The sequence below is a fragment of the Grampus griseus genome (genome assembly GCF_964374135.1).
Source record: "Grampus griseus genome assembly, chromosome: 3".
NCBI lineage: Eukaryota > Metazoa > Chordata > Mammalia > Artiodactyla > Delphinidae > Grampus > Grampus griseus.
This window is the reverse complement of record NC_139019.1, coordinates 40,635,415-40,661,722: the sequence shown is the minus strand read 5'-3', so window position 1 is coordinate 40,661,722 and position 26,308 is coordinate 40,635,415. Positions and strand designations below refer to the sequence as shown.

Here is a 26,308-nt window from a genome sequence, read left to right as displayed (position 1 = left end):
CCATCAAACAGAAGTCCAGGACCAGATGGCTTCACAGGCAAATTCTATGAAACATTTAGAGAAGAGCTAACACCGATCCTGGTCAAAATCTTCCAAAAAATTGCAGAGGGAGAAACACTCCCAAATTCATTCTATTAAGCCACCATCACACTGACATCAAAACATATCACAAAAAAAAGAAAATTATACACCAATATCACTAATGAACATAGATGCAAAAACCCTCAACAAAATACTAGCAAACAGAATCCAACAACATATCAAAAGGATCACACACCATGATCAAGTGGAATTTATCCCAGGTATGCAAGGATTTTTCAATGTACGCAAATCAATCATTGTGATACACCACATTAACAAATTAAGTAATAAAAACCATATGAGCGGGCTTCTCTAGCGGCACAGTGGTTGAGAGTCCGCCTGCCCATGAAGGAGATGTGGGTTCGTGCCCCAGTCTGGGAAGATCCCACATGCCGCAGAGCGGCTAGGCCCTTGAGCCATGGCCGCTGAGCCTGCGTGTCCAGAGCCTGTGCTCCGCAACGGGAGAGGCCACAACAGTGAGAGGCCCGCATACCGCAAAAAAAAAAAAAAAAAAACCAATATGAGCATCTAAACAGATGCATAAAAAGCTTCTGACAAAATTCAACACCCATTTATGATAAAAAACTCTCCAGAAAATGGGCATAGAGGGGACCTACCTCAACATAATAAAGGCCATATACAACAAACCCACAGCAAACATCATACTCAATGGAGAAAAACTGAAAGCATTTCCACTAAGATCAGGAAAAAGACAAAGATGTCCACTCTCGCCACTGTTATTCAACATAGCTTTGGAAGTCCTAAGCATGACAAACAGAGGAGAAAAAGAAATAAAAGGAATACAAATTGGAAAAGAAGATGTAAAACTGTCACTGTTTGCAAATGACATGGTACTATACATAGAAAATCCTAAAGATGCCACCAGAAAACTACTAGAACTAACCAATGAATCTGGTAACACTGCAGGATACGAAATTAATGCACAGAAATCTCTGGCGTTTTTACACACCAACAACCAAAAATGAGAAAGAGAAATTAAGGAAACAATCCCATTTACCATCACAACAAAAAGAATAAAATACCTTGGAATAAACCTGCATAAGGAGGTGAAAGACTTGTACTCAGAAAACTATAAAACACTGATGAAAGAAATCAAAGATGGGCTTCCCTGGTGGCGTGTGGTTGAGAGTCCACCTGCCGGTGCAGGGGACACGGGTTCGTGCCCCGGTCAGGGAAGATCCCACATGCCACGGAGCGCCTGGGCCCGTGAGCCATAGCCACTGAGCTTGCGCATCCGGAGCCTGTGCTCCACAATGGGAGAGGCCACAACAGTGAGAGGCCTGCATACCGCAAAAAAGAAAAAAAACAATCAAAGATGACATAGACAGATGGAGAAATATACCATGTTATTGGATTGGAAGAATCAATATTGTGAAAATGACTATACTACCCAAAGCAATCTAGAGATTCAGTGTAATCCCTATCAAACTACCAATGGCGTTCTTCACAGAATTAGAAAAATTTTACAATTCATATGGAAACACAAAAGGCCCCAAATACTAAAAAACAATCTTGAGAAAGAAAAATGGAGTTGGAGGAATCAGGCTCCCCGACTTCAAACTATACCACAAAGCTACAGTAATCAAGACAGTATGGTACTGGCACAAAAACAGAAATATAGATCACTGGAACAGGATAGAAAGCCCAGAGATAAACCCACACACATATGATCACCTTATCTTTGAGAAAGGAGGCAAGAATATACAATGGAGAAAAGACAGCCTCTTCAATAAGTGGTGCTGGGAAAACTGGACAGCTACATGTAAAAGAATGAAATTAGAACATTCCCTAACACCATACACAGAAATAAACTCAAAATGGATTAAAGACCTAAATGCAAGGCCAGACACTATAAAACTCTTAGAGGAAATCATAGGCAGAACACTCTTTTACATAAGTCACAGCAAGATCCTTTTTTACCCACCTCCTAGAGAAATGGAAATAAAAACAAAAATAAACAAATGGGACCTAATGAAACTTGAAAGCTTTTGCACAGCAAAGGAAACCATATGTAAGACGAAAAGACAATCCTCAGAATAAGAGAAAATATTTGAAAATGAAGCAAATGACAAAGGATTAATCTCCAAAATTTACAAGCAGCTCATGCAGCTCAATATCAAAAAAACAAACAACCCAATCCAAAAATGGGCAGAAGACCTGAATAGATATTTCTCCAAAGAAGATAAACAGATTGCCAACAAACACATGAAAAGATGCTCAACATCACTAATCATTAGAGAAATGCAAATCAAAACTACAATGAGGTACCACCTCACACCGGTCAGAATGGCCATCATCAGAAAATCTAGAAACAATAAATGCTGGAAAGGGTGTAGTGAAAAAGGAACCCTCCCTCACTGTTCGTGGGGATGTAAATTGATACAGTCAGTATGGAAAACACTATGGAGGGTCCTTAGAAAGCTAAAAATAGAACTGCCATATTACCCATTAATCCCACTACTGGGCATTTACCCTAAGAAAACCATAATTCCAAAAGTCATGTACCACAGTGTTCACTGCAGCACTATTTACAATAGCCAGGACATGGAACCAACCTAAATGTCCATCAACAGATAAATGGATAAAGAAGCTGTGGCACATATATACAGTGGAATATTACTCAGCCATAAAAAGAAACAAAATTGGGTTATTTGTAGTGAGGTGGATGGACCTAGAGACTGTCACACAGAGTGAAGAAAGTCAGAAAGAGAAAAACAAATACTGTATTCTAACGCATATATATGGAATCTAAAAAAAAAAAAAGGTACTGATGAACCTAGTTCCAGGGCAGGAATAAAGATGTAGACATACAGAACAGACTTGATGACACAGGGTGGGAAAGGAAAGCTGGGGTGAAGTGAGAGTAGCATCGACATATATACACTACTAAATGTAAAACAGTTAGCTAGTGGGAAGCAGCAGCGTAGCACAGGGAGATCAGCTCAGTGCTTTGCGATGACCTAGAGAGGTGGGATAGGGAGGATGGGAGGGAGGCTCAAGAGGGAGAGGATATGGGGACATATATATGCATATGGCTGATTCACTTTAATATACAACAGAAACTAACACAGTATTGTGAAGCAATTACACTCCAATAAAGACCTATTTAAAAAACAAAACAAATGAGACATGAACGAAATTTCCATAGACTTTTCATAATAACATTCTATCTTTTAAAAATATTCACCTAAAGATTTTTTAAATTGAACAGTGTATTAGTTCCAGATGTACAACATAATGATTTGATATTTACATATACTGTGAAATGATCAGCAGAAATAAGTCGAGTTAACACCGCCACCATAGTTACAAATCCTTTTTCTTACGATAAGAACTTTTAAGTTTTACTCTCTTAGCAACTTTCAAACATGCAATATAGTGTTAACAAAGTCACAATGCCATACCTGGCCCAAGGCTTGCAGGATCTTAGTTCGCCGACCAGGGATCAAACCTGGGCGGGCCCCCAGTAGTGAAAGCACTGAGTCCTAACCATGGGACAGCCAGGGAATTCCCAAAGAGGTTTTAACTTTAAAATATTTTGGGGCTTCCCTGGTGGCGCAGTGCTTGAGAGTCCGCCTGCCGATGCAGGGGACACGGGTTCGTGCCCTGGTCTGGGAAGATCCCACATGCCACGGAGCGGCTAGGCCCGTGAGCCATGGCCACTGAGCCTGCGCGTCTGGAGCCTGTGCTCCGAAACGGGAGAGGCCACAACAGTGAGAGGCCCGCGTACCGCAAAAAAAAAAAAAAAAAAAAATGGGCAGAAGACCTAAATAGACATTTCTCCAAAGAAGACATACAGATGGCCAACAGGCACAGGAAATGATGCTCAAAATCACTAGTTATTAGAGAAATGCAAAATCAAAACTACAATGTGGTATCATCTCACACCAGTCAGAATGGCCATCATTAAAAAGTCTATAAAATAATAAATGCTGGAGAGGGTGTGAAGAAAAAGGAACCCTCCTACTCCTACACTGTTCGTGGGAATGTAAATTGGTACAGCCATTATGGAAAACAATATGGAGGTTGCTTAAAAAACTGAAAATAGCGTTACCATACGATCCAGCAAGCCCACTCCTGGGCATATGTCTGAAGAAAACGCTAATTCCAAAAGATAATGCACCCCAATGTTCGTAACAGTATTATTTACCATAGCCAAGACACGGAATCAACCTAAAAGTCCACTGACGAATGGATAAAGAAGATGTGGCGTGCGTGCGTGCGCGCGCGCGGGCACACACACACACACACACACATATATACACAATGGAATATTACTCAGCCATAAAAAAGAATGAAATAATGTCATTTGCAGCAACATGGATGGACCCAGAGATTATCATACTGAGTAACTCAGACAGAGAAAGACAAATACCATATGACATCACTTATACGTGGAATCTAAGAAAATGATACAAATGAGCTTATTTAGAAAACAGAAATAAACTCACAGACATAGAAACCAAACTTACGGTTACCAAAGGGGAAAGGGAGGGAGGGATAAATTAGGAATTTGGGATCAACAGATACATACTACTATATATAAAACAGATAAACAACAAGGACCTACTGTATAGCACAGACAACTATATTCATTACCTTGTAATAACATATAATGAAAAAGAATCGATATATATGTATAACTGAATCACTGCTGTACATCTGAAACACTGTAAATAACTATATTTCAATTTTTAAAACAGGATTAAAAAAGATAAAGTCTGTAATATGTAATACTATTGTTCAATATAAGGAAGAAGGACACATCATAAAATGAAAAAAAGTCATCATTTTTCCAGTAATCTATAAAATCATTGCCCATGATGCTTACATTTAAAACCCAAATAGTTATTTCATAAGGAAAACAAAAATCTAAAATGCTATCCTGCTTAAGGAGATGCTGCTATGAAATATTTTAAATTTTCTATACTATTGCATAATCAAATGAGCCCACAGATGTTTAGTGAGAATCTAAGTTCTGTGTTATACTGTGAAAGCAAAAAGGTGAAGAAAATAGTTCCTTCTCTCAAAGAACTTAAGACTATTGGGAAACACAGACAAGGAAATAGGCAATCATAATGAAGCACAACTATTACTAGAAAGAGGTAAGACATAAGAAGAAGGCACTCTAAGACCACACAGAATTGGTATTTAACCTAAGCTTGTGAATTCAAATAGTGCTCCTTAGAGAAAGTGATGGTTAAAGTGCCACCTGAAGGATAAATAGACCTTAAATGGGCAAAGGGTGTTGAGGTGGAGTAAGGGAAGGAAAGGACAGAGGGGAAAGCAGAAGAAACAGTCTAAGCAGACAGAACCGTAATCACATAGGAGAGAGTAAGAGAGCATACAAATGCCAGGAGACAGGGATAGCAAGTAGTTCAGAAACACCAAAATATAATTTGTATATGGCTGGAGATTGGGCCAGAAGGGAACTGAGGAGAGGATGAATGCCAAAAAATGAACAGAAGATGTGAGCAGGGAATATGAAGGCCTCTGTGGCATGTTGAGAAGTTTGGACTTTATCCTCCAGGCAACATGGAGAACAAATTAATACCAATGGCAAGCAGACCAGTTAGGAGGCTGGACGATAGTAACTGCAGTTGCAGTAAGGATGGAATTGAATGAGAGTTAGGAAAATGAATACTAGGATTGAACGACATTGATAGGAGGCCTAAGAGAGGGAGGAGACAAGAATGATACATAGGTTTCTGGCTCAGATAACTGGCTGGGTGTTGGTGACAGTAACTAAGAGGGAGAATGAATGAAGTGGTGGAAGAGGTGATCATTATCAAATTGTTTCAGATATGCTGTGATTAAGATGCCTGTGGAAAATCCAAGTGGTTAGTTCTAAAGGTCTAGAATTCAAGAAAAAGATGCAGAGTCATATCTTAGATGGAAAGTAGGTCCTAAAGTCAGTGTGTTAGGCAAAAACTGCAAACAGTAAAAATTATCTTTGGAAATTCGTTAGGAAGCCCTTTCACCTCACAGTGGAGACCCACATACCATCTCTTAATAAGCCAGTCCTCTAGCACTGGGACAAACTGCTGTTTCTTTGGTTGAGTACTAAATGATCACTAAGTAGAACATGAAAGATCCAACTTGAATTTTTAAATGCTTTTAAAACATTTTCTACTCTTATCTTCCATGTATATGGGTTGACTTTCTTCTGTGAACAGTGTATATGATGCCAATGAACTATATACATTTAAGCTTTCATATAAATAGATGGTAACTGAAGTCACATTAGATAATGAGATACAGGAAGAGTGTACTAGTTTCCTATTGCTGCTGTAACAAATTACCACAAAGTTGGTGGATTAAAACAACACAAATTTACTCTCTTACAGTTTTGGAGGTCAGAAGTCCAAAATGAGTCTCACAGGGTTAATATCAATGTGTCAGCAAGGCTGGTTCCTTCCGAAGGTGCCAGGGGAGAATCTGTTCCTTGTCTTTTCCAGCTCTTACAGGCTGCCTTACCATGTGGTCAAATCACTCTGGTCTCTGCCTCCACGGTGACATTTCCTTCTCCTCTGACTCCTCCTGTGTCTTTCTTATGTGAACCATTTTGATTACATCAGGCCCAACAGGATAAATTCCCATCTCAAGAGCCTCAATTTAATCATACCTAGAAAGTCACTTTTGCATCCAAGGTAATAGTAATATTCACATGTTCTGGGGATTAAGACGTGGACATTTTGGGGACTTCCCTGGTGGCACAATGGTTAAGACTCCACGCTCCCAATGCAGGGGGCCTGGGTTCGATCACTTGTCAGGGAACTAGATCCCACATGCATGCCGCAACTAAGAGTTCGCATGCCACAACTAAGGAGCCCACCTGCCACAACTAAGGAGCCCATGTGCCGCAACTAAGGAGCCAGCAAGCTGCAACTAAGAAGGCCATATGCCGCAACTAAGGACCAAGCAAGCTGCAACTAAGACCCAGTGCAACCTAATTAAATAAATATTAAAAAAAAAAGACATGGAGATTTTAGGCCAAATGGGTATCATTCAGCCTATCACAGAGAGTATGCAAAGAATAAAGGTATTGGTAGTTCTTCAACTGAATGGTGAGTCCACGTCAATTCATTTTGCCATTATGCTTCCTAACATAAATATATGTTACATACATTCATGTGTATATAAAATATATAATGTAAAACACTTTTATAAAAGTAAAGAACTATAAATCAAACTCTGAGAAACACTAGCAGTTCAAGGAATGGACAAAAGGTGATGGGCATTCAAAGGGAACTGAGGAGGAAAGCCAAAATAGAAGTGAAAGGAAGAATCTTTCAAGAATGAGAAAGTCATCCTTTTGGATTGCAACGGTCATGTAAGATAAGTACTGAGAAGAGTCTATTCATTTATCAACAGGTTCACTGTCGACCTTGATGAAAGCTATTTCAGTGGAATGGTGGATATAAAAATAGATTACACTGAGCTGAGGAGTGCATGGGAGGTCACGATCTGGAAAAAGCCAGGTGCAGATAAATCTTTTACATACTAGTGAATAAAATACTGTAAATAAACAGACAAAATCTAAGATGCTCTAATAATCCAGGAAGAGGAACTAGAATATAGGTAAGACTTATGAAAGGAGCGGGGAAAAGAGGTAGGGAAGAAAGAAAGGAATAAAAACTAAAAGAAAGAAGCCACAAAAGAAAGAATAATAATGATGATGTTAATGATGATGATAATTTTGTTGTTACAATTTATTAGGCCTTAGCATATGCTGCACACTGCCCCAAGCACTTTATATACTTTATGAAACAGATTATTATGTCCAATTTACAGAACAGGCACAAAGTAGACACAGAGCAAGAAATGTCAGAGGTGGCACTCAAATGTCGGTAGTTGACTCTAAAACATGTGCTCCTAACTACTGTATTAACTGATGTGACGGCGCCAATACAGTATTTCAAGTATGAAAAAGCTAAGAATGGCAGAATTAGCCAGAAGCTAATTAGCTAAGAAACTAAGAATTAGCCTGGCAGCATGGCTAATATCGGGAGTTAAAAGAAAATCTCTGGAAAGCAGTTCTTCCCAAAGCTAGAGTCAAGGACACTAAGTAAAGAGATTTTAAGGGAGTTGGCCACATCAACAGTTTGAACTCAAAACCAAAAGATTAAATTGGGGACCAAAATAAAAACTTGAGCCCTAAAGAGGGGCCATTTACAAGCAGTAACTAAGATGTACTTAAACCATTAACTTCAGCAGCAGCAGAATACCAATGTTTTAAGTCTCAATTAAAGGAAAAGAAAACTGAAATTTGTGAAATAACCCCAGATGCACATTGTATCCATACCACTACTAACTATGCACTAACATGGTATGCTGAAACACATTAATAAGATGGACAACAAGGCTACCACCAAGGTAATCAGAGAAGACAGTGGGACCGGAGCAAGAGCCTAAAAGATAGCAGTAAAGGGGTTTCCCTGGTGGCGCAGTGGTTGAGTCCGCCTGCCGATGCAGGGGACGCGGGTTCGTGCCCCGGTCCGGGAGGATCCCGCATGCCGCGGAGCGGCTGGGCCCGTGAGCCATGGCCGCTAAGCCTACGCGTCTGGAGCCTGTGCTCCGTGGCGGGAGAGGCCACAGCGCTGAGAGGCCCGCGTACCGCAAAAAAAAAAAAAAGATAGCAGTAGAAAAAAGTTCTCATAACTACCATTAAATCATTTAGACAGTGTCAGTGAAAGGAAAATATATGCTCACCCAGAGAATGAGATCAACTAGGTTACTGGCCACTAGTACCTGTTACATTCTCAAATTCAAAGAAAACTCTGTAGGTTGACCTTTGTCTGCTGGGATGTTACAGTCACTGGTCAACTGGTACACAATACGGGAGTATTATGCCATCATGAATTCTTTAAACATGGAATTGTTCTCTTCCCTAGAGAACTTCTATTATTATTTACAGTTGAATGAGTTGTAAGACCTCAGTGTCCTGATCCTTTGTCACGTCCTTCAGAATATTGGTGAATAAAGCAAATTCTAATAAATATGAGTTATTTACAACCCTAGGAATAGATTAAACTATAATTATCAATAGACCATCTAAAATGAGATCATTCACTTTCATGAAACGAAATAACATACATAAAGCAATTACCACAGTGCCTAAGTGTTCAATAAATTATAGATATTAGAATTCTTAGGACAATCCCTGGTGGTCCAGTGGTTACGACTCTGCACTCCCAATGCAGGGGGCCCAGGTTCGATCCCTGGTCGGGGAACTAAAATCCCACATACTGAAACTAAGTCTGCACACCACAACTACTGAGCCCACAAGCCGCAACCAGAGAAGACCATGCACCGCAATGAAGACCCAGTATAGCCAAAAATAAATAAATTAATTAAAATGTTAAAAAATAAAAACTTTAAAAAATAAATTAAAAGAATTCTTATTAGCAACTCCCCTCTCCCCAAAAAAGGTTGCAGAGACTCCTGAGTTATAAGGAAGCCTATAACCGATACCTTTGGTGCTCACATTACATTCCTTTGACCCATTTTTCTTTTCAGCCACAGCTACAGAAGCTCAGACTCGGGTCATCATCCAGTATCCCACCTGAAGTGAACTCATTATGCCTGAGGGTCTTCAGGAGCACTAGTATAGCTCAGAGTACAGAAGAGCTAACACCTCCAACCAAAGGGAAATGAGAACCAGTAGATAAATGTTCAAGCCTTCCAGCTTTCAAATGGATAATACTGAAAGGCATTCTGTATGCTTAGGAGATTCCAGTGGAACTGAGCCTCCTACTGCTTGCTCACTGCAGCAATCTCAATTATCACCCTTTTTCCTTCCTTCCCAGTCCCACTCCAGAGCTCCTCACTTCTAGTTCCTATGTCAACTCTCAAATAAACCACCTATACCCATGTCTTGGTCTCATACTCTTCTTTGGGAAATGCCAATCTAAGACAAAGCCCACGCACAAGATCCTAAGAAATGATCACCTATCCTTGGATTGAAAACTTTTACCCTAACACATTCATCCTCAAAGCAGATGTTCCAAAGGCATACATCCTATGAAAGTGTAGAATTGCAGTCTTGGAGACTAGAAAAGAACTACAAGCATTTATTGAATGAGTGAGCAAACTTAGCAAGCAAAATCCCAGAGTTAAGAAACAGGTAAGAGATCAGTCTATACAATATATACAAACATTATTTGTTCCCTAAAGATATTGCAATATAAAATATTCCTGGTTCTTGGGACTTCCCTGGTAGCACAGTGGTTAAGAATTCGCCTGCCAATGCAGGGGACACGGGTTCGATCCCTGGTCCGGGAAGATCCCACATGCCACAGAGCAACTAAGCCCACGCGCCACAACTACTGAGCCTGTGCTCTATCTAGAGCCCACACGCCTAGAGCTTGTGCTCTGCAACGAGAAGCCATCTCAATGGGAAGCCCTCGCACAGCAACGAAGAGTAGCCCCCTCTCGCAGCAACTACAGAAAGCCTGCGCACAGCAACAAAGACCCAACGCAGCCAAAAAATAAAAAATAAATGAATAAATAAAATATTCTTGGTTCTTAATTTTTGTTCAAGGGGCCCAGCTTTCATTACAACCAACTTCCAGAGTTTCTATAACCTATATGCATATGATACAACAGCATAACTACAATTACAAACAATGACTATATCACAGTAAACCCTTAGTCTGTTTAATCTTACTCAACTGAGTATTCCCCCAAGATTTTTTTTTTTATAAATTATTTTATTTATTTATTTTTGGCTGCATTGGGTCTTCGTTGCTGCGTGCAGACTTTCTCTAGTTGCGGCAAGCGGGAGGCTACTCTTCGTTGTGGTGCGCGGGCTTCTCATTGTGGTGGCTTCTCTTGTTGCGGAGCACACGGGCTCTAGGCGTGTGGGCTTCAGTGGTTGTGGCATGCGGGGTCAGTAGTTGTGGCTCACGGGCTCTAGAGCGCAGGCTTAGTAGCTGTGGCATACGGGCTTAGCTGCTCCACAGCATATGGGATCCTCCCGGACCAGGGCTTGAACCCGTGTCCCCTGCATTGGAAGGCGGGCTCTTAACCACTGCGCCACCAGGGAAGCCCTCCCCCAAGATTTTTAAAGCTTGGTACCAAAGAAAGGGTTTTTCAGTCCCTCCCTCATGATAAAGCTATGAGATATAAGCCTGAAAAAAACTTCAGTTTTTCAGCGTTAAATAGCTGAACACTATTGTGTTCCAACAGCTATGATATCTGCCACATCAAAAAAAACAAGCTGAAGTAGTAGCTGACAAATGGCAGAGACAAATTAGAGAGAGAACCTAGTAGCTTTCTAGCTCTGATCCCTGGGACCAGTTAGCAGTACCCTTGCCCTTTTCATTGCTTGATAATACCAATATAAACCAATTCCATCTTCTTGTCTATGCTAGTCGTTTGAGTTTCTAGGTTTCTGTCACTTGCAACTGAGAACGGTCTAACACAAGAGCTAGTATAAACAAAACGTCGTATAAGATCTAATGCTCTCTATGCAAGGGCTACAAAAGCCTGGGATCCATGAATCCCCTGGAAATGTAACTCTTGATTTTATATATTTGAGTGTATACACCTCTAGAAGGAAGTCACCAAAACTTCCATCAGTTACTCAAAATCAATGTCTGACTCCTACATCCTCTCAAAGAAATTAAGATTTATTTGTTGGTGGTCTAAAACAGTGACTCAATGTATTTTTCTGCCCATTTACATGGGCAACAAATTTCCATCTTTTATTAAATGTCATAATTTTCAACCAAATGCACATGTATTTTCTTTTAAACCCTTTCTCTGGCCCATTTCTAAGTTTCTTCCTCCTACCACAGTTGAGAATCAATGGTTTAGAATCTGATTCTATGAAGAACTTTTTGGGGGGTCACCTTTCAGATTTTTTAAACCTATTCAGATGTACTAAAATGCAAGAAATATTAGAATTTAGCTTTTAAATAATTCATCCTAGGCTGGCTGGCCCTGGTAAGATGTAGTAAGCACACTCTATCCTGTCTCTCCCACTGAATACAACCATAAATTCTGGACACGATGCTTGGAAAAGCTATTTGAACACTGAAAAGTAAATAGCAAGCAGATCAGGGAAGATTACCAGAATTCAAAGTATCAGTCAACCAGAGACGAGTTTACCGTATTTTTTCCCTCCAGTAGCCCTTGCCTGAACTTAATACAACTGGAAACCTAGAAATGAGCACTTCTGAAGGAGAAGCATTCTGTCCCAAGAAGCTAGAAGGGGAACTAACAGAAATGTCTGAGTGGGAAATCACCCATTTTTTTCTCTTTTCTTTGTTTTCTCGTGCACCAAATGGTAGGCAATCCTATGGCTTCCATACATGGAAACCTGCAAGAGCCAAAAACTAGAGGGAAGGAAACCTTCTTCTCCATTCATTGAAGTTGTGATTTTAAGAAGGTAGGACCAACACCTACTGCTTTTTTGGTTTTTTTCTCTCTCTGTCCTCCCATCCCTTAGCCCCTGATGCAAACGTAACTGTAGGACTGCACTACAAAACAAGGTAGCAAGAGCCACAAGTTCCTAGACGGAAACTAAAAAGGGAAACCCCATGGAATCGGGTCTTCAGAACATAATGGAATTAAACTAGAAATCAGAAACAGAAAGATGAGAGGAAAAATCTCCAAATTCTTGGAAATTAAAACACTTCTAAATAATCCATGTATCAAAAAGGAAGTCTGGAGGGAAATAAGATATTTTGAACCCAAAGATAATAAAATACAACATATCAAAATTTGTGGGATGGAACTAAAGCAATTCAAAAGAAAACAGAAGATGAAGAAGTCCTTCCTAGCTCATTTTGAGTCCAGTATTATACCCATATCAAATCAAAAATAGAACAAAAAAAGAAAACTACAACCAATATCCTTCATAAATATAGATGTAAAAATCCTCAACAAAGTATTAGCAAATCAGACACAGAAGTATATAAAAAGAATTAAATAACACAACCAAGTGGGATTTATCCTGAGAATGCAAGGCTGCTTCAGTTATTTGAAAAATCAACATAATTCAACATACTGACAGGCTAAAAAAGAAAAACCATAATAATATATCAACTGATACAGAAAGGCATTAGATAAAATATAACATCCATTCATGATTAAAACCTATTAGCAATCTAGAAGTAGAAACTTCCTCAATCTGATAAAAGGCATTTCTACCAAAAAAATCTTTAGCTAACATTATATTTATCGGTGAAAAACTGAAAGCTTTCCCTTAAGATCAGTAAATGGCAAGAATGTCTACTGTCACCACCCTTGTTTAACACTTCTGGAAACCAAAAAGAAACAAAGGTATAGAGATTGGACAGAATAAATAAACTGTCCCTATTCACATACTACATGATTACCTACTTTAAAAATCCCCAAGAATCTACAAAATACATAAAGAACTAACAAATGAATATAGCAAGGTTGCCTGCAAAGTCAAACACACAAAAATCAGTCCTATTTCTATATATGGCAATGTACAATTACAAACTGAAATTTTAAAAATAAGGCTATTTACCACAGCTCCCCCAAACTGAGATACGTAGGCATAAATCTAACAGAACATACAGGATCTGCAGATTCAAAACTACAAAACACTGATGAAAGAAATCAATAAATAAATGAAGAGACGTCCATATATATGGACTGGAAGGTTCAGCATAGTAAAAATGACAACTCTCCTCAAATTGATCTATAGATCTAAAACAACACCAATCAAAACCTCAGGTGGATTTTTCAAAAATATGGATAAAAATAATTCTAAAATTTAGACAAAAAGGCAAAGGAACTAGAATAGCTAAAAATATTTTGAAAAACAAGTATGAAATTGGAAAAATCACAACTCCTCAATTACATTAACTATAAAGCTATAGTAATCAAGGCTATGTGGTATTGGCAAATGGATTTAGATAAATGGAACAGACCCAGACAAATACAATCAACTGATTGGGCTTCCCTGGTGGCGCAGTGGTTGGGAGTCTGCCTGCCGATGCAGGGGACACGGGTTCGTGCCCCGGTCCGGGAAGATCCCACATGCCGCGAAGTGGCTGGGCCCGTGAGCCATGGCCGCTGAGCCTGTGCGTCCGGAGCCTGTGCTCCGCAACGGGAGAGGCCACAACAGTGAGAGGCCCACGTACCGCAAAAGGAAAAAAAAAAAAAATATATATATATATATATATATATATATATATATATATATATAGTCAACTGATTACTGACAAAGGTCCAAAAGCAATTCAGTGGTAAAAGAATAGTCTTTACAATAAATGGGGTTGGAACAAATATACGTCCATTTGCAAAAAAAAATTAAGCTCAACTTAAATCTCACACTTTATATAAAAATTCACTCAATATGGATCACAGGTCTGAATAAAAAGATTTCAAAACTTCAAGAAGAAAATAGAGGAAAAAAATCTTCATATCCTGGGGTTAGGCAAAGAGTTCTCTGATATGACAACAAAAGTACAATCCATAAGAGAAAAAAACTGGTGAACTTTATCAATATTAAAAACTTTTACTCTCTGAAAGATACTGTTAAAAGAATGAAAAGAAAAGCTACAGATGGGGAGAAAATATTTGCAAACTACATATCTAACAAAGGTCTTATATCCAGAATATTTTAAGAACTCTCAAAGCTCAACAATAAGAAAATAAACAACCCAACTTAAAAACTGGCAAAAGACATAACAAACACTTCACCTCAATATTATTAGCCATTAGAGAAATACATATTAAAACCACATGAGTTATCCATGATGGAAATGCAAATCAAAACCACCAGATACCACTTCATACTCACTAGGATGGTTATAATAAAGATGGTAATAACGAGTGTTGGCAAGATTGTGAAGCCAATGGAACCCTCATTCACTGCTGGTGGGAATGTAAAGTGGTGCAGACACTTTGAAAAGAGTCTGGCAGTTACTCAGGGGGCTAAACACAGTGTTATCATATTGTCCAGCAATTCAACTCCTCCGTATATACCCAAAAGAGTGAAAACCTGTGTCACACAAAAACTTGTACACAAATGTTCACAGAATGTTATTCATACTAGCCAAAAGGTGAAAACACACCCACTGTCCATCAATTTGTGGATAAAGTGTGATATGTCCATTCAACAGAACATTATTCATCAATAAAAAGGAATCAAGTATTGATACATGCTACAACTTGGTTAAACCTTGAAAACATTAAGAGAAGCCAGTCACAAAAGATCACATATGATTCTCTTTGTATGAAATGTCCAGAGTAGGCAAACCTAAAAGACAGAAAGCAGATTGGTGGTTGCCTAGGGCTAGGGGAAGGGAGAAACAGGGAGTGACAGCTAATGAGCACAGGATTTTTTCTTGGAGTGATGGAAATGTTCTAAAATTGATTTTGAATGGTTGCACAACTCTGTGAATATACTAAAAACCATCAAATCATATATTTTATATGAATGAATTATATGGTAATTATATCTCAATAAAGTTGTTACAAAAACACAATGAATTATTATTAGACACCAATTAAAATGGCTAAATTTAAAAATACTGACAATACCAATGTTAATAAGGATGCAGAGCAACTAAATTTCCAAACATTGCTGCTGGAAAAGCAAAACGGTATGACTACTCTGAAAAATAGTTTTGCAGTACCTTATAAAGTTGAAGTATATTACCTACGGCCCAGAAATCTTCCTCCTGGGTATCTACTCTAGAGAAATGAAATCATGTTTACATAAAATCCTGTACACAGATGTTTAAAGTGGCTCTATTTACCATGGTCAAAAACTGGAAAAAGGGCTTCCCTGGTGGCACAGTGGTTAAGAACCCCTGCCAATGCAGGGGACACAAGTTCGAGCCCTGGTCCAGGAAGATCCCACATGACACAGAGCAACTAAGCCCATGAACCACAACTACTGAGTATGCACTCTAGAGCCCGCGCACCTAGAGCCCGTGCTCCAAAACGGAAGAAGCCACCACAATGAGGGGCCCATGCACCGCAAAGAAGAGTAGCCCCTGCTCACCGCAACTAGAGAAAGCCCACACACAGCAACCGACCCAACGCAACCAAAAATAATTAATTAATTTTAAAAAAAAAACTGGAAAAAATTGAAATGTTCTTCAAGGGGTAAACGGATAAATAAATTGTGGTATATCCAAACAATGGAATATGATTTAGCAATAAAGAGAATGAACTACTGATACACACAACTTAGAAGAATCTCAAAGGCATTATGCTAAGTGAAAGAAACCAATCTTCACAAGGTTGTATACCATATGGCTCCATTTATATTACAGTCTCAAAATTACAAAACTATGGAGATGAAGAAAAGATTATTTGTTGCCAGAGATTACAGGGGTAAGGAGGGACTCTTTGGGGTGAAGTCCTTTGGTATTCTGTACACTGATTATTGAGATGGTTACACAAATCCATATGTTTGTTAAAATTCTAAAAACTGTTCACCAAAAGGAAAATAGTGGATTTTTCTTTATAATTTTAAAAATTAAAAAATGTTAAATCCAATTGAGAGTCAATAGTCAATATTGAGAGTCAACAGTCAATATTGAGAGTCAATAGCTTTTCTTTAATTTGGTTTAAATTCACTAGACTACCACTTCTGATCATCTCATTTAGTTTAAAATACAGTATATAGTTCAAAGAAAGATACTAAAAAAATGAAATTCATCCTAAGGAGTACCAAGAGGTAATAAATCTGGTCATTAATTAGGGGTAAATAAACTAGACATGCTAAGCCTGGAGCACAGACTCAGAAGGAGAATGACCGATGACAAATGTCTTCAATTATCTGAAGAGCTGACATGTGCACGAGAGTTAGAATTTTTCCATATAATATTAAAGAGAAACTTCATTTACCAGTGAGCCTAAAAATATAGAGGGTTTTCTAGGGCCACCAGTAATTCACCATATATTCCTCAACTGCTAGATGATCAAGAAGCAGGAAGTTCTGAAGATTCTTGCATTAAACAAAGGGTCAGACAGGATGATCCAAGAGTTTTCTTCCACCTCAAACATTATATGAACTATAACTTCTACAGTTAACCTACCAAAGTAGAAGACACCGAACATCTAAAAAGGTATCCCTTCCTGCCAAAATATCACCTTTCATTGCATAAAAATATTAAATAGCACTCTAAGTTCCAAATTTTTAAAAAGACCAAATAAATTCAAAATCTTAACAAAAGCCTTGTTAAGACCCAGTTTATTTCTCCAAATCTCATTTGTACTAAGGATATTACAATTAAATTCAAATTACTAATGTCTAATTAAATCTAATTTCATTAGACTTAAAAGACAAAAGTTATAAATTTCATGCAAATTTCTATAAGTATATTGAAGAAATTTCTTGAAAAATAAGTACTCTTTCCACACAAAGGGTGGTAGTCCTCAAAAGAGCCAAAACATCTGTATTCACTTTAAAGCTCATCAAGACAGACTGACATTTTTAGGAGAAGCATATGGCTTGCTGAACAGTCATCTAGAACAGGATCTTTCGTCTAGTAAACCCTATTCAAGGACCATTTACTTATGTATGGAGTGGCTGAATAAAGAAAAGAACATATTTTTAAGTCCTAGAAAACACAAAGAAATAAACTCTTCATCTAGCTTTGTTAAGGATACAGCAAAACACATTAGAAAAGCAGCCAGATCTTTACTCTCAGAGACAGTGCTCTCAACATCTGAAACAATTCTAAGAAATCACTGAAACAAAAGAACTCTAGAAAAGCTTTCTTAGAGAACTATATCCAGCCAAAGACCACCTCCCTAAAAAAGGCATTTCCATTTTAAAGGATAAAACACTCTTCTTAAAACTCTGAAGGGCAGAGTTCAACAGCTGCGCTATATTAAACCTGAGCCCTTCCAAAAGGAAGAACAAGAGTCTCTGGAGAGCGAGTAACATGGCCTGCTTTCTCCAAAATTATCAAAATGCCTGCTTTGCCTCAAAGGAAAGTTTCTCCAAGAAAAAGCCTCTATACAATACATGGGTGAAAAACAAAACTTAGATTAGGAAAACATGCAAAAATAGAAGCATTTGTTTCTGGAAATCTCCTCCGCCTAAGGCAAAAATGCATTTTGAAGTCCTTCAAGACATAGCATGGAAACTATTAAACAAAAAAAACCAAAAACAGTAGTTTTCAGCCCTAGCTTCCCTTCAGAATCACTATAGAGCTAGATCTCAACATAAATTTACTGAACCAATATATACTGGGACCAAGGCATCTGAATTATTTATGCACACAGCAAGTGATTTTGATGCACAGCAAGGTTTTAAAAACAACTGAACTGGAGCATGATCCCATAGAGGAAAAATTAAAGTCTAGTGAGTAAAGAGAAGGAGGAAAGGTCACATTTGAGCAACTAACTAGTTCTAAAGAACCTAAGGTTGTATACACCTACTAAAATACTCAGTAACAAACAGAAAGAAAATTTGAAACAGAAATTCTGAATTGTTCTCATGCCATTACTTAAAGGACAAAAGTCTTAGAATAGTTTGCTAAAATATCCAAATATTTAGATGAAAGTTGTTATGAAGAATCTGATCACTGCAAAGGTTCCATCAGGGTCTCTGGATACTGCAAACTGAAAAAAAGAAAAGTTATAATAAGAGCTCATGTATTATATGTATTATCTGTCAACCTTTAAAAAGTTCAAGGATTTGGGCTTCCCTTGGTGGCACAGTGGTTGAGACTCCACCTGCTGATGCAGGGGACACGGGTTCGTGCCCTGGTCCGGGAGGATCCCACATGCCGGGGAGCGGCTGGGCCCGTGAGCCATGGCCGCTGAGCCTGCACGTCCGGAGCCTGTGCTCCGCAGCGGGACAGGCCACAACAGTGAGAGGCCCGTGTACAGAAAAAAAAAAAAAAAAAAAAAAAAAAAAGTTCAAGGCTTTAATCACAACAAAGTAAATTTCAGCCATTATCAAAGCTTTATTAAGCCTACTTCATTTTACACAAAATTCTACCAGGTTTTACTTGCTTGGTATTCAAATCCATGATAAACGAAAAGTAGCAGTGGAACTGCTAAAGGGGAGCGGACCAGTCAAGGAAGGATACAAAAACACTATTAAAAAGTAGACATGGGACTCCCTGGTGGCGCAGTGGTTGGGAGTCCGCCTGCCGATGTGGGGGCGCGGGTTCGTGCCCCGGTCCGGGAGGATTCCGCGTGCCGCGGATCGGCTGGGCCCGTGGGCCGTGGCCGCTGGGCCTGCGCGTCTGGAGCCTGTGCTCCGCAGCGGGAGGGGCCACGGCAGTGAGAGGCCCGCATACCGCAAAAAAAAAAAAAAAAAAAGTAGACACAAGAACTCAGAAAGCACAGCAGACACTTGATAGTTTTTAAAGGCAGCAGAATACGGTAACTCTATTTCCTAATGATCACTAGAGTGAAGAAAAAGAAAAATATGTTCAGTATACCTTGTTTAATTCATACCTTACATGTATTTTGTTTAAGAGTGTAAGAAAGTATAATAATCAAGTTACCTATACAAAGTCTCTCATCAAAAATAATTACAAAATTTAGGGGAAAAAATCCTTACCACAAAAATAACCACAAAATCCCCTAATTCCTCAATTGGAGACTCTAGCTGTATAAAAGGAACAATGGAATGAAAGTAAAGAGCATCAGATAGTCTTTTAAATACAGGATACACCTTGAGGGGAGGGACAGACTGGGATTTTGGGACTGACATGTACACACTGCTATATTTAAATAGATAACCAACAAGGACCTACTGTATAGCACAGGGAACTCTGCCCAATATTCTGTAATAACCTAAATGGGAAAAGAATTTGAAAAAGAATATATATATGTATATGTATAACTGAATCACTTTGCTATACACCTGAAACTAATAGAACATTGTTAAACAACTATACTCCAACACAAAATAAAATATATATATATATACCTTGCTAAAAAGAAAACAGAGAAGACACTGAGATTTTAATTTACTATTACCAGACATAATATTTCTCTCTGCAAAAGTCAACATATTCCTTTAAATTGCTAAGTCAGACCATTTCCTAGTAATGTAAACTTAAAATCTGTTTCTTTGTCTGAAAAATGAGAATAAAAACATGTGAGTTGTAGGATTACTGTAAGAAATGGGATAACAAAGGTAACGTCCTTGGCACAGTGGCTAATACACAGTGAGAAATAAATGTTAGCTGCCATTATTAATTTGTACTCAGAATAAACATCATAAAAATGATTCTCAATGTTCACCAAAGGGTATATTTTAGAAGCTTTTCCATTTGAAATGGTCTTATTCTGCATTCACCCCATACCCAGAGACCTCTCTAAAATGTATTATACAGGAATCAATTTGCCCCATCTTTCTTCATTAAGTCCCATGTATTATCAACTTTTAAAAACTTCATGTAAAGTAGCTTGCACACAGCAAGTCTAATAATCACATTTAGTTACTATTATTCCTAAAGAGCTCTCATGCTCTGTGAGTACCCTTTCTCAAATTAAGTTCATTTCCACCTCTGTTTTAAATTTGAAAACAAAAGAGGAATCAGGACACTTGTCAAAGAAGTGCTTGAGTACAAAAAAAATCTATTTAGGGACTTCCCTGGTGGCACAGTGGTTAAGAATCCACCTGCCAATGCAGGGGACACAGGTTCAACCCCTGGTCCAGGAAGATCCCACATGCCGCAGAGCAACTAAGCCCGTGCGTCACAACTACTGAACCTGAGCTCTAGAGCCCATGAGCCACAACTACTGAGCCCACATGCCACAACTACTGAAGCCCGTACACCTAGAGCCTGTGCTCCACAACAAGAGAAGGCACCACAATGAGAAGCTCGTGCACCACAACGAAGAGTAGCCTCCACTCACCACAACCAGAGAAAAGCCCGCACGCAGCAACGAAAACTCAACACAGCCAAAAATAAATAAATAAATAAATTTATTAAAGAAAAAAATAACCTGCTCATTTTCAAGTGTGTGTGTGCACGCTCACTTGTGTGTAGAAGAGTCAGTATAGGTTGTTATGCTGAGGCAGCCAACAATCCAAACAACTTTGTGGCTTATAACAAAGTTTGTTTCTGTCACTTTACATTTTATATAACCTATAAGAATCAGCTTCTGCTTTCCTCCATGTTATCTTTATTCCAGGATCTAGGCTGAAAGAAAAGACCCCACCAGGGAAGCAGAGGAAAAAATGACATGGCAAAACATGGGATAGCTCTTGGAGCTTCTGCTTGACATGGTATAACATTCTTGGTTAACATTTCATTGGTCAAGGGACTTTCCTGGTGATCCAGTGGTTAAGAATCTGCCTTCCAATGCAGATTACACGGGTTCGATCTCTGGTCCGGAACTAAGATCCCACATGCCATGGGGCAACTAATCCCACGTGCAGCAACTACTGAGCCCGTGTGCCACAACTAGAGAGCCCATGCGCTACAACTACAGAGCCCATGCCCTCTGGAGCCTGTGCATCACAACCAGAGAGAAGCCCATGCACCACAACTAGAGAGAAGCCCATGCACCACAACTAGAGAGAAGCCCATGCACCACAACTAGAGAGGCGCGAGCCCACGCGCCGCAATGAAAGATCCCCCGTGCCACAACTAAGACCCGATGCAGCCATAAATAAATAAATATTTTTTTAAAAAAAATATGGCGGGTAGAGGAGATGGTCCCCTTGAAAAAAAAAAATTCATTGGTCAAAACAAGTCACTTGGCCAATGGAGTGGTGATGTATAATCCTGTCACAGGGAATGGAAATTAATATTATAAATAATAATACCATCTACCACGATATCCACCATCGAGACTAAAGAAAAGAAAAATATTCAGGCTATTCAAACCAATAATAAAATCAGCATTTATTTAGGTAAGGTTTACTATGTGCCAAGACATTATTCTAATATTTACTAGTGTTAAAATATTTAAATAAACAAAGATGTCTGCTACTGATGAAAACAGACCAACTAATTATGGGTATTTTTTAATGAGGAAAATAAACAAAACAATGAAACCTATTAGAAAACACATTAGAAACATTGAAAGCTCACAAAACTTGGCTTTGATATGTTCCAGACAACAAAAAGTAGCTGCCCTTCAGAGGAATTTGTTTATCCAGCTTATCTGAAGCAGAAGCTAACCTACTGATTTTAAATGTCCTAAATGTTTTTCAAATTAGGGCTGAGACAGTTTCTTAGCAAGGTGTAATACACACAGAACTCTTATCAAACTTAGTGCCTCTTACTCATTGAAGGTTCCTACAGACTCATATTCATACTGGCTTATCTAACGCTGAAAAAGGAAACATAGCAACAAAATACAGCCAGAGACTGGAGCACAAAATAGGCCTCACAAAAAGGTCCCAAACACTCAGTCCCCACCAGTATTAATTAACACCCTCTGAAGACCCTAAGGAGCTATATTTGAGGTAAACACAAGACTCAGTCCAATTGAGAAGTGATAGAACAGGGCTAGGTGAGATAAGTATGCATGAATAGGTTAAAGAAAACAAAAACAAAAACACTGTATCATATGTCCTGAGTCCCAAGTATTGCTATTTTGAAACAGAGTGCCATTTTATCTGATTTTAGATTAATATCCTAAATAGTTAAACTTACCCTGGACAATCCCTTAGGAAAGTCAGGGAAAGTAAGAATAAATGTAGGCCATATATCTGGGGTTGTCCCCCCTCTCTTCAGCCCAGGCAAGTAAGAAGCATGTGGAAACAGACTCACTCTAAAGCAGGATCTCAGCAACTAGATCAGCTGAATCAACTACACTGTTTAAACAATTTTTCCTCTTCCTTATGTGTACACATGGTTGGGTTTTTCTGGTTTGCTCTTTGGGTTTTTACAGATATACTAAAGTTAAATTCATAAAAGTTAATGTAGCAGTTAACTGCTTCTTTCCTTCTGCTGATAGTTCCTTTTCTTCAGTATTTGTTCACTACTCCCTTTATCGAGGGCCTTACTGATTCTATCCCCCCTCATTTCACTGAAGTGATCTGAAATGTCACATCATTTGCAAATATTTTCTAAGCAATGAAATGAATTTTAGATGCAGATGTCCCCATTAATTGGTTCTCTTTCCACGCTCTACCTTTTCAGATCCTCATTCCTCTCAAAACATAATGTGAAGAGAGTGCTTAAGGCCGAAAAGCAAATAATATCTAAGAGAGAAGTGCCATAAATTTCTCTCAAGGTGAAGTGAACAACATAAGCTCTTCGGGTAAAAAAGGTGGTAAAGAAAGCAAATAAATGTATCATTTCACTTGAGCTTAAAATTTGTTTTCCTTGGCTTTTAAGTTTTTTAAAGTCTGAAACAAAGGTCATCTTACATGATTTAAAATTTTATTTTCAAATCTCTTTTAACACATTTGCAAGCAGAAACTCTTTAAATGTGGATAAGTAGTACTAATTAGCAAAGTTTCCAAAATCTAGTATCTTAACTTCGACAACTATAAATTGCTAACAAAATGGCTGTGACTTAGACATACATCCATGTTTTGATTAGCCAGGGACCCTTCAAATTTGTTCTCAGTTCTAGGAATACCATGAACTTCTAGGGAATGCAAAATTAATGCCCATAATATCTAGAAGAATAAGAACTAACCTTGGTCACCTCTATTCTAGACCTAAGTCAACCAGTGGAGCATCTTACCTTAGAGAAATACTCATGTGTAGAACAGTTAACTGTTGTACAAACTTACCTTTCCCCAATCTTACAATTCTTATTTTTCAATGACACTATATTATGTATACATCGCTCTATTATTGCCTTCAAGACTTTTCATAAGCCACTGACATCATCTTTCCCATCCATCATCCACTATTTAAAATCTTAATAAAACTTACCTCCAAAAATCCTTTCTAATTAACTCTAGTTCTAACTCTCTGTATTCCCTTTATGTTTAATATAACACTAAACTAATTAGCGTTTCACTAGACCCTCTTTTCAATTTTTAACCACTCCCATTCCTCCCACCCCTTCATATCTGTCCATCCAGTCTTTCCATCGCTGTTCTAAGCACTCATGTAGAAGATACTGAACATAAGCCCTGGTTAGTATTTATACTAACAAGCTGTGAAAATAGCAATGAAACAAAATAACTCTTCGCAGACAAAAATGCTAGAATGTGTGTGTGCGCGCGCGGGCGCGCGCATGCTGTTGTGTTAGTACTATAATAAAGTCAGGAAAATTCAGAAAAATAGGGAAATGGAGGATTAAGTAACGAAGTCGAAAAAGAAATCACCATCACAAAAATGCTTCAAGGCAAAACAATGAACGACAACAATCTCTGAATTACTGTATCACTGTGAGGCTTTAATAAAATTCTGGATGGGAAAACTCCCGGCATTACCACCAGTCCTTTAAAAATTACTTTCCAGTACTACTAGCAGTGATATTTTTACTAACGTTGAATTCCAACCAAGTTTTCCTCCCAAGCAGCCTGATAAATAAAACAATCTTTCAGCGCAGAAACCCAATCAATATCACCTAAAGCCGTGGAAGGGGAGGAAGTGATTTAACCCTCCAGTAAAGACTGGAGTGATGGGCAAACAGGTAAAAAAATGGAGGGGTGCGGAAAGTGGGGAGAAAAATGAGTGGGACTCCGCCCCCTCTCTCTCTGGGGGTTCGGCTCTTAGCTCCGGAGACAGCCCCACTCCGCAGACCCCTCTCAGCAGCAGTCCAAGTTTCCAAGAAACCAGAGGTACTCCTCCCCCCTCCCCGCATTCACGCCCCCGCTGGCCTGGCCAAGCTTCCCCAGGTCGCAGCTAGTCCCAAATCCGCCCGCCCTCTCCCGTGCAAAGGGTCAGCAGAGGACGTTTTCCCGAGGCCTTCTCCGGGACCCAGCAGCAGAGACCTCCGCAAAAGTGGAGAGACCCGAGAAGCTTGAAGAAGCCTCACAATGCTGTTACCTGGTAGGAACCTTGGAAACGGAAACGGCAGCTACAGCCGCTGCCCTTCTCCCCCGCAACGCTTGCCTCAGCGCCACTGACATTGAGACCGCCGCCATCTTGCTGCAGGCAAACACTAGGACGGATCACCGCCAGGGACAAACTTCCTTCGTTTTCAAGCCAATGGAACCGCAATGCAACGGAGTGGGTTTTTTGGGTTAATTTTATCCTTGTTTGGTGTTTTGTTAAATAATGGAGTTTAGAAAAGAGGTGAAACGTTTGGTTGAAAGAGATAAGAAGGAAAGTGGACGGAAGAAAAATGCAGAAGTGCATTAAGTGTAAAGATCGTCCTCATAGAGTAAAATCCTTTTTTGTTGTTAAGGACTGGTTACTTAGCAGTTAATGAAGAGACCAAAAGAAAACACTTGAAAGTTTAAACACCTGCAACTCATAATTTTTTCAAAGGACTCAATATTTAGGGCTGAGCCCACTGGAAGAGCCAGAGGGCTTGTTGGTTCTTGAGAACCTTAAGTAGTACTTTTCCAAAGTGTTGCCAGATTAAGTTTGCAAGACCTCAGGAAAGGACTGTATTCAGTTTGGTGTTCTGTAGTTGATAGTTATAATGGTCATATTTTCCAAATGAAAAATCTAGACACATGGCCTGGCAAAGGATTATTTTTTGACGTGTGTATTTATATGACAAACTAACGGAACATAATATTTTATATCATTCTTTTCCCAGTAAATCCTGAATGTGTGATCATAATCCATAGATACCAGACATATAAAACAAAAATTATCTTCTGAGGCGATTGTTGGAAACATGTTTGTATTGTGGGCTACTGACCTTAAGAATAATGATTAACTGTGGATTATAAAATGAAAAGCAGACTACTTTGTGGGGTTTGTTATTTAAAAGATTTTTTTTTAAGAGTTAGAACGTTGCTGCTTTTAAAATTAAGCAAGTTAAAACATAACCTTTATTAAAAGAATAGGATTAACAGGAGGATGGGGAATGCCTTGGTTTTGCATTAAGGCCAATTAAAAGAAAACTCAATACATAGGGAAAAGGGGAAAAGAAAGAGATTGAGCACCATAGCACCTAGCACCAAAGAGAGAGAAAGCCATGTCCAGGAAAAGAGGAAATGCACAGAAAGATGAAAGAAGAGATGTCTCAGAGGGAATTTTCTTTTAAACTTTTAATTTTGAAATAGATTTCACAGGAAGTTGCAAAAACAGTACAGAGAGATCTTGTGTACCTTTCACCCAGTTTCCCCCATTGATTACATCTTATATAATTGCTGTACAGTATCTAAGCTAGGAAACCGACACTGATATATAAAGTG

At 38.8% G+C, this 26,308-nt stretch overlaps 1 protein-coding gene across 3 annotated transcripts in view; it reads right to left on the bottom strand.

Annotated features, from left to right (window-relative positions):
- NDUFS4 (NADH:ubiquinone oxidoreductase subunit S4) overlaps nt 1-25,101 on the bottom strand; it is a 119,393-nt gene extending 94,292 nt beyond the window's left edge. For all 3 annotated transcript variants that reach the window (XM_082652185.1, XM_082652186.1, XM_082652184.1), the window contains exon 1: nt 24,984-25,101. In XM_082652185.1, the coding sequence (XP_082508311.1) occupies nt 24,984-25,081 (98 nt within the window). In that variant the 5' untranslated portion in view covers nt 25,082-25,101. The remainder of the gene's footprint in view (nt 1-24,983) is intronic.
- Nucleotides 25,102-26,308: the final 1,207 nt, after the last annotated feature.